Source organism: Echinops telfairi, unplaced genomic scaffold, assembly GCF_000313985.2.
Source record: "Echinops telfairi isolate 266 unplaced genomic scaffold, ASM31398v2 ScPeMD7_53;HRSCAF=182, whole genome shotgun sequence".
NCBI classification, from domain to species: Eukaryota; Metazoa; Chordata; class Mammalia; order Afrosoricida; family Tenrecidae; genus Echinops; species Echinops telfairi.
In genome coordinates, this window is record NW_022103951.1 from 8,269,939 (window position 1) to 8,277,402 (window position 7,464).

General features: G+C 42.7%; 1 protein-coding gene across 3 annotated transcripts in view; it reads left to right on the plus strand.

Annotated features, from left to right (window-relative positions):
• The window catches only part of MAP7D2 (MAP7 domain containing 2), a 133,466-nt gene that overhangs the window by 118,666 nt on the left and 7,336 nt on the right, over positions 1 to 7,464 (plus strand). For 2 of the 3 annotated variants that reach the window (XM_045290773.1, XM_045290775.1), the window contains 3 exons: positions 232 to 310; positions 1,164 to 1,350; positions 6,168 to 6,443. In XM_045290773.1, coding sequence (XP_045146708.1) covers positions 232 to 310; positions 1,164 to 1,350; positions 6,168 to 6,417 — 516 coding nt within the window. In that variant the 3' untranslated portion in view covers positions 6,418 to 6,443. The remainder of the gene's footprint in view (positions 1 to 231; positions 311 to 1,163; positions 1,351 to 6,167; positions 6,444 to 7,464) is intronic. The other variant, XM_045290774.1, reaches the window with a different exon arrangement.

Consider the following 7,464-nt stretch of genomic DNA (forward strand, 5'->3'; position numbering starts at 1 on the left):
AGGGGAGGTGGGGGTTTGAGTGGTAATGAGAAGCTGATAACAAGGAGTGCAAGAAGGAAGAAAATGTTTTGAAACTGATTGTGGTAGCGAGTGCATAATACTGTGTGATATAGCTGAACTATTGAATGATATGATATCTGGATCATACCTTAATAAAATGGTTTGAAAAAAAAACTCTCTTGCTATACAGTCAGACTTCTCTCTTTTCTTCCCCCCTGTATTTGTTTTCAGAAAGACGAGCCTAAAGTGGGGAGTCCACCTGTTGTGTGTGTGGAAAATAAGGCAAAACCAGTTGTCCCCAACAAAATTGGTGAGTGGAGGTCTGGTTGTCTGGTGCGCCCTTTCGGCAAGGGAGAGCTCACTTCAGGCTTCCTGCAGAGGGACCTGCCTGTGGTTTTAAGAGTTACTAGAAAGGGCATGGGCAGTCCAGTCCCCTGCCCCTGAGGGGGCCTGTCAGCAGCATTGGGTATGTCCCATTCATTTTGAGTACCGTAGGCTTCAGGCTTGTCAGTTTCTCCAGCACAAGAATCCAGCTGTGTGCCTTATGATGCTTTTCAAGGAGCTTACTTGTGGAGCAGGTTTGCTCTTCTATGGAGGCTTTTCCTGTCTCCTCTTCTGGAATATTCTATTAAACCTTTTATTAAAACATCTTAGGGTTGCATCTTCCATAGCAGTCAAAGTCAGAAAAGACATCACCAGCTCAGAGTCTCTCTTCACATTTTTCCTTTTTCTTGTGGCTCAAGACAATGCTACCCAGATCCCAGGAAGCTGGGCTATGTATGACATGAAACTCCTTGAGTGTGTCACCAGCCCTGCACAGACACTGGTAATGTCATTTGTCTTCTCCCCTCTGTGTGTAGGGGATTCCAAACCCATTCTAACCCACTGCCAGCAAGGTGGTTCCAACTCATAGTCATCCTATAAGAAGAGTAGCTCTGCTCCTTAGGGTTTCTAAGACCGTAAATCTGTACAGCCTTATCTTCCATCCTCAGAGTGGTTTCTGGGTTTGACATCAGGGCTCCTTGTGTAGGGGATTATGTGGAATTATTTCTGGACTTTTTAGTAAAAAATGTGAAGCAAAGGATTACTTTTATGAATATCTGTCATTTTTGTTTGTTTGGAACCTTAAATAAGTCACATGATGACTTTGTGTTCTCAACTAGAAATCAATGGATTGAATGCCTGCCAGGAAGTGAATGGTGTAGGGCGAGCTGCCCCAGAAACTTTTCCTCGGGACGTTTTCGCTAATGGGCTTAAACCAGTTCCAGGACTTATTCATTTAGATACCCTTGATGGGAAATCAAGCAGTCTGTATGATTCCACTGAAGAAGTTCAGTCTATGGATGTGAGGTATGTCCAGTTCTTTTACATTAACCTTTCATTTCTTCCTCCAACACCTCCACTATTGTAGGTGGTTTCTTCATTTTTTACACAGTCAGATCATATAATGTAGGTTTGGTTGATGTTACAAGTTAGCCTCTTGTTATACAATGGGAGTGTTTTGGGCCAAGTTCCCTAGAAGCAGAGTGGAGGACAGGGATTTATTGGAGGAAAGCTCTCAGGAGAAAGGTGGGTAGGAAAGCAAGATGGGGTAGGAAAAGGTGCTAAGCAAGGATGTGGCCTTAGCTTTTCCTATGGGCTCTGGGGGATGAGTGTCTCCCAGAGAATTTATCCCTTTGGGATAAGGGAGGTGGCCTTCCTACCATTATATCTGTCAGGTGTCGACTGTGGGCTACCCAGAGTGGGGACTGCATGGGCCTGGGGGCTCCCAAACAGTCAAAGGCAGTTCTCCAGAGAAAGGGTAGCATCTGAGAGCCCTTATCAGCCACCTCTCTCAGGAACTGGAGGATGATACAACCCTAGACAAAGGGGCTCTTGGGAGGCATCCATGAACTGTACGCTGTCCAGGGTCTCACATGTCAAGAAACGTGTAAATGGAAGCTTGAAAAAGGCACTCATTTACTTTCAGATCCTGAAAACATAAGACATCCTTTAATTGGTACCATGTTTATGTTTGAGATCAACTGGGAAATTAATCCCATACAAAATGAGAACTCAGCATGGCATTAGGGTAGAGGCTTGGGCATTGACCTCCCTGGGCAGCGCCGTGGAGTATGGGAGGTCTGAAAGTCAGGCAGGAATTATCGTATTGTGTAAATGCTCAGCCTGTGGTCTAGCCTGCCAGAGCTTCTCCCTTCCTCCTTGGCAGGAGTTCCCAGCTTGATCTAGGGGCTCTGTCCTGTGGGACACTGATTGTAAGTATTCCTCCTCATCTTGCCACAGACTTGAGCCATATGTGAAGACCCAGAGTCCAATAGGCCCTTGAAACCCAGTAAGAGCAAATCCTACATAGATTGATAGCAAGCCTGCAGCTCTTGCCTCCCCACACCACCCATCCTGGTAGGTTTCCTCTAACTGATGCCACTCTCCCCCTGCAAAAGACAACCGAGGCATCTGAAAGGTTAATATAGAATTCCCTCCCCTCCACCCCCATGGAAGCCTGCTTTATTTATTCTTTATTGTCTTTTGGTTTGAAGTACAAGACAGGGCACTGACCAGGATTCCAGAAAGTGAAGACTTTGTGTGTGGCCTGAGTTCTTCCTATTGCCACCTCTGCTTCTAGAGCAGTGTCCTAGGGCCAGCACCTGCGCTTGTACTAGCTCTTCCCATGTTTGGAGCAGCTGTTAAACCCTGAGGAAGGGAGGCGGGGAAAGGTGGAGATTGGTGGGAGTGGGTTCTGCACATGAGGCATTGTACCTAAATTCCAGACATAGTAAATACTGTTAGGGCAACTGCCGGTCCTTGACTGATTTAAGGGGCATGTCAGATGCGCCTCGTAATTCACCTGAAAAACCTGGCCACAGCTTTACGTTGGCTGTGAAGAGTGACTCTTGGTGGTAAGACCTCAAGTCCCAGCCACTCTTCCTCTTACTAAGCTTGGGAGTCACAGGGGTGAAACACCTTCCTATCTCTAGAAAGAAGGGAGAGAGAGAAAGTCAGGTCACCTGGGCAGGAGCAGAATAAGTCAAGGTGGGTTGGCATTCTCACTTGAGAGAGGAAGCAGTGAGTGAGAAAGTGAGCCTCAGTTTGTCGGTGACTGGTTGGTGGAGGCTGTTGCTTATAAGGGTTCATAACCTAAACTGAGCACTGACTCAGTGCCCATGCACAGGAACTGTTAGGAGCAAAGAAGATTCTTCCCCTTTCACAGGGGAGGACACCCAGGCCTAGAAAGAGAAGCCATTTGCCCAAGGCCTCACTACTAGGAAGGCAGCATGGGGTGGTTGAGACCCCCTTCACCCTTCCTCCATTTACCTTCAGGTTTAAATGTTTGTTATTTTATTTTCCATTGTAAAGGTTCTAGAAGTACTTTTGTTCTGTCACACACAACATTCTCTACTTTTTCAGTTACTGTGTTCGGTAATTCATTGCAGTGGCCACATAGAACTCACAGACAATATTTATAATTAAAGAATTTACTAAGAAAGTGACCAGGTTTCATACAATGCAGGTGAGAAATGCTCAGTATGAAGTTTTTCAGCCTGTACTTGTTACAAAGTTCAGGGATGCTAATAAATGCTCAGAGGGCATGCCACTCCCGTATGCCTCTTGCAAGCTTTTGAGACCCGAGATGCTACTCATCAAACTAGAATACTTTTCTGAACTCTGATATGCCAATTCACGTAGATGTCCCCTGAGACTGTGCTCTTTAGCCCTCAAGCTCGCAACTCAGTTCCATAAGGTGTTTGGGTATTTCAAAGATGTTTCCACAACTGTGTCCTCTGTCTTATCTGTTATATCAGAACATATGTGCAAAATACAAACACACACAACTATATGTGCACATACATGTACTACCATATACCCTTCCATATTTATATAGCATATACGAGGGGGTGACCCCCCAAACTGAATTTCCCCCCAAAGCTATGTACTTAACAACGCTATCACCTTCAAAGTACTCTCCATTATACTTAATTCAATTTTCAAGTCTGTGATTCCATTCTTGGAAACCTTTTTCAAATTCATCTGTTTGGATGGCGCACCTCCTTTATTTTTTTTCACCCCTCCTACATTGTCAAATCACTGTCCTTTCATGCCCCTCTTCATTCATTGAAACAAAAAGAAGTTGCATGGAGTAAGGTCAGGTGAGTCAGGTGCATGGGGCAAGAGAGGCATGCTTTTTTTTGCCAAAAACTGGTGCACTTGAGTTGGCTATGTGAGCAGGTGGATTGTAGTGGTGGAAAAAAACAGTCTCCCATCTGCCACAAATCAGGTATTTTTTGTCCCACGCTGTTATGCAATCTTTTCAGAACCTCTAAAGAGAAGCATGATTAACATTCTAAGCTGATGGAATGAACTCCAAATGCACTATCCCCCTCACATAAAACATACACACACACACACACACACACACACACATATATATATATAGAGAGAGTTTGTTTGTTTGTTTTGGGTACCCCCTCGTATATATACCTATGTAACCACACACAGATTTTCAGTTGTTATACTATTATAGAATTGTTGACAGTTTTATAGCATTTTCTGTAGCTGTCCTTTATTCTTTCATACCCCTCAGTGTCATCATTTACCTTGGTCACATTGTATTGATTTTCTCCCCATTGTGTATTGTCTTTCCCTTATCCTGAATAAGCACATGCCTCCTATCTAGTGAGTCCTGGTGGTGCTGTTATGTAAGCTGTGGGTTGAATTGCTTACTTGATAGTACCAGCCTCTCCTCAGAAGAATGTTGATGCTATCTATTCCTGTACGGATTCATACCCTTGGAACCCCTATTTGGGTTGCTGTGAGTTGGAATCCACTTGATGGCAGTAGGTTACTATCCAGTAAGTCAGGGATCAGCAAACTGCGGCTCATGAGCCATTTGCGGCTTTTTCAGCACATACATGTGACTCTGAAGGAAAATTGAAATGAAATAAAACTATCATAATTTCACTTATAATATTTACAATGTTTCCTTATTTATAAAAATATGTTTATGGCTCAAATAATGTTTAAATTATGAGGGACAGGATTGGCTCTTCCATCTCAAAAATGCCAACCCCTGTAGTAAGTGATTGTGTAGTAAGTAATAGTGTTGTGTGTAGTAAATGATTCTCTCTCTCTCTCCCTCCCATTCTTGGTAATTGTGTTAGGCTGCATTGACAAGATGAACAAATCCAATAACACTCATACATGTATAAGAAAGCACTTTATATGAAGCAGTATTTGGTTATCAAGATAATATCCCAGCCCAGTCAAAATCAAGTTATTAAGTCCAACACTAGTCCATAAATCCCTCTTCAGACTCTCGGAGGTACATGCAATGATGGTGGATGCAAGCAGATCACAGGCCGGTGGGTGCAGAGTCTTGTGGGTCCATTGGTGGTGGAAGTATCACAAGGCTCTGGCAAGTGTCAGCCATGTGGCTTACCAACAGGAAGGTGAAGCAGAGAGAGAAAGTGGTGCGCCATTTATCTCAGTTACCCTCCGATCAAGCTGTGGCCTGATTGACGGGCTAAACTCTGTCCACTTGTTTCTATGGGAGCCATGTTGGCACCCAAAAAAACCTACCACAGTTATTGCTTTCTGTAAATAAACCTTTTCTTGACTTTTCATAAAAGTTATATCATACAATGACATATTTCATTCAGCATAATGTCCTTCCAGATTCATCCATGTTATGTTTCACAGACTTAAAATTATTTTTTATATGTAGCATTCCATTGTATGTAGGTACTACCGTTTATTTATCCATTCTTCTGTTGACAGACATTTAGGTTGTCAATGCTGCAATGAACATGGGTGTATGGTATTTCTATTCATATCACTGTTTCTGTTTCTCTAGGATATGTACCTAGAATGGGATTGCTGGATCATATGCTGGACGATAAATCATTTCTATTTCTATATTTTTTTAGGAAGCATCCTACTACCTTACCATTTTCCATAGTGGTTGTACCATCAAGGTAGACCTTTTTTTTTTTTTAACTAATTAAGCTAAACTATTATTTGGTTTAAAGAAGACTTCTGAAAATACTTTTTATTTAGGGTTCAAAGATTGTCCCAGGTCAATAGTTCCAGGGGTTCATCCAGTCTCAGTGGCTCAAAATATTATGCTTAAGCGCTTATACCCTTTCCCTCTTTTTCTCTTTCTTCTCTTCTAGCCCTGTTTCAAAAGAAGAGCTCATCTCCATCCCAGAATTTTCACCAGTGAGTGAGATGATTCCTGGGGGATCCCTAGACCAAAATGGAACTGGTCATGCCCGAGCACTTCAAGATCTCTTAGATTTCACTGGGCCCCCTGCATTCTCCAAGAGATCCAGTGAGAATCTCAGCCTGGATGACTGTAACAAAAACCTGATCGAAGGATTTAACAGTCCTGGCCAAGAAAATACTCTAAACACCTTCTGTTGACAAATCCAACATCTCTTTAAGGAAAGGTACAGTCAATGTATAGATGCTACTTGTAATTCCATCACTCTCTATCTGGAGGTTGGGAATATAGGATACACCTCATTCAGCCTCCTACATTTTGCTTGAAGAAATACAGGAATGTATTATGTTATATACTGCAGTACCCACAGGACATGAGATTTCAAGTGAACCCTTCAGATAAGAGTCTTCAGTGCCTCATCCCACCCTTGCTACTGAGAGTATGTGTACAAAAAGGTTGAGACACCCAGGCTGGAGGTTTGACCAATGATCAGTCAGTCTTAAGTAGCACCTTTCTTAGAGGCAAGGGAAGTGTGCATTTATAGATTTGCAAGCCCCTATTAAGAAAATGAACTTCCCCCCCCTAGTTTTACTCAGTAGCATCTGGTATTCTATGTTGAATTATTAATGTCCATCAGTGTGTTTAGCCAAATGACATACTATTTTGTGGTTTGGGACTGGATTCTTCCAGAGAAAACGTGTGTCCTTTGATCATACCTGAGGGAGAGAAGAACTACAGTGTGAACCCCGAAAGTCCTCCCCTACAAATACACACCTTTTCTTTGGCCTTTTTTCCCTTGTCATGGTGCTTCAAGAAGCTATTCTTTTAAAAAAATCATTTTATTGGGGGCTCATACAACTCTTATTACAATCCATACATACATCAATTGTGTCCAGCACAGTTTTTACATTCGTTGCCCTCATCATTCTCAAAATATTTGCTCTCTGCTTAAGCCCTTGGTATCAGCTAATTTTCCCCCTCCATTCCCGCTCCCCCTCCCTCATGAACCCTTGATAATTTATAAATTATTATTATTTTGTCATGTCTTACACTGTCCAACGTCTCCCTTCATCCACTTTTCTGTTGTCCGTCCCCCGGAGAGGAGGTTATATGTAGATCCTTATAATAGGATTCCCCTAGAGGTTTTTTTTTAATTATTTTAGTGGGGGCTCATACAATTCTCATAACAATCCATACATACATCCATTGTGTCAAGCACATATGCACATTTGTTGCCCTCATCATTC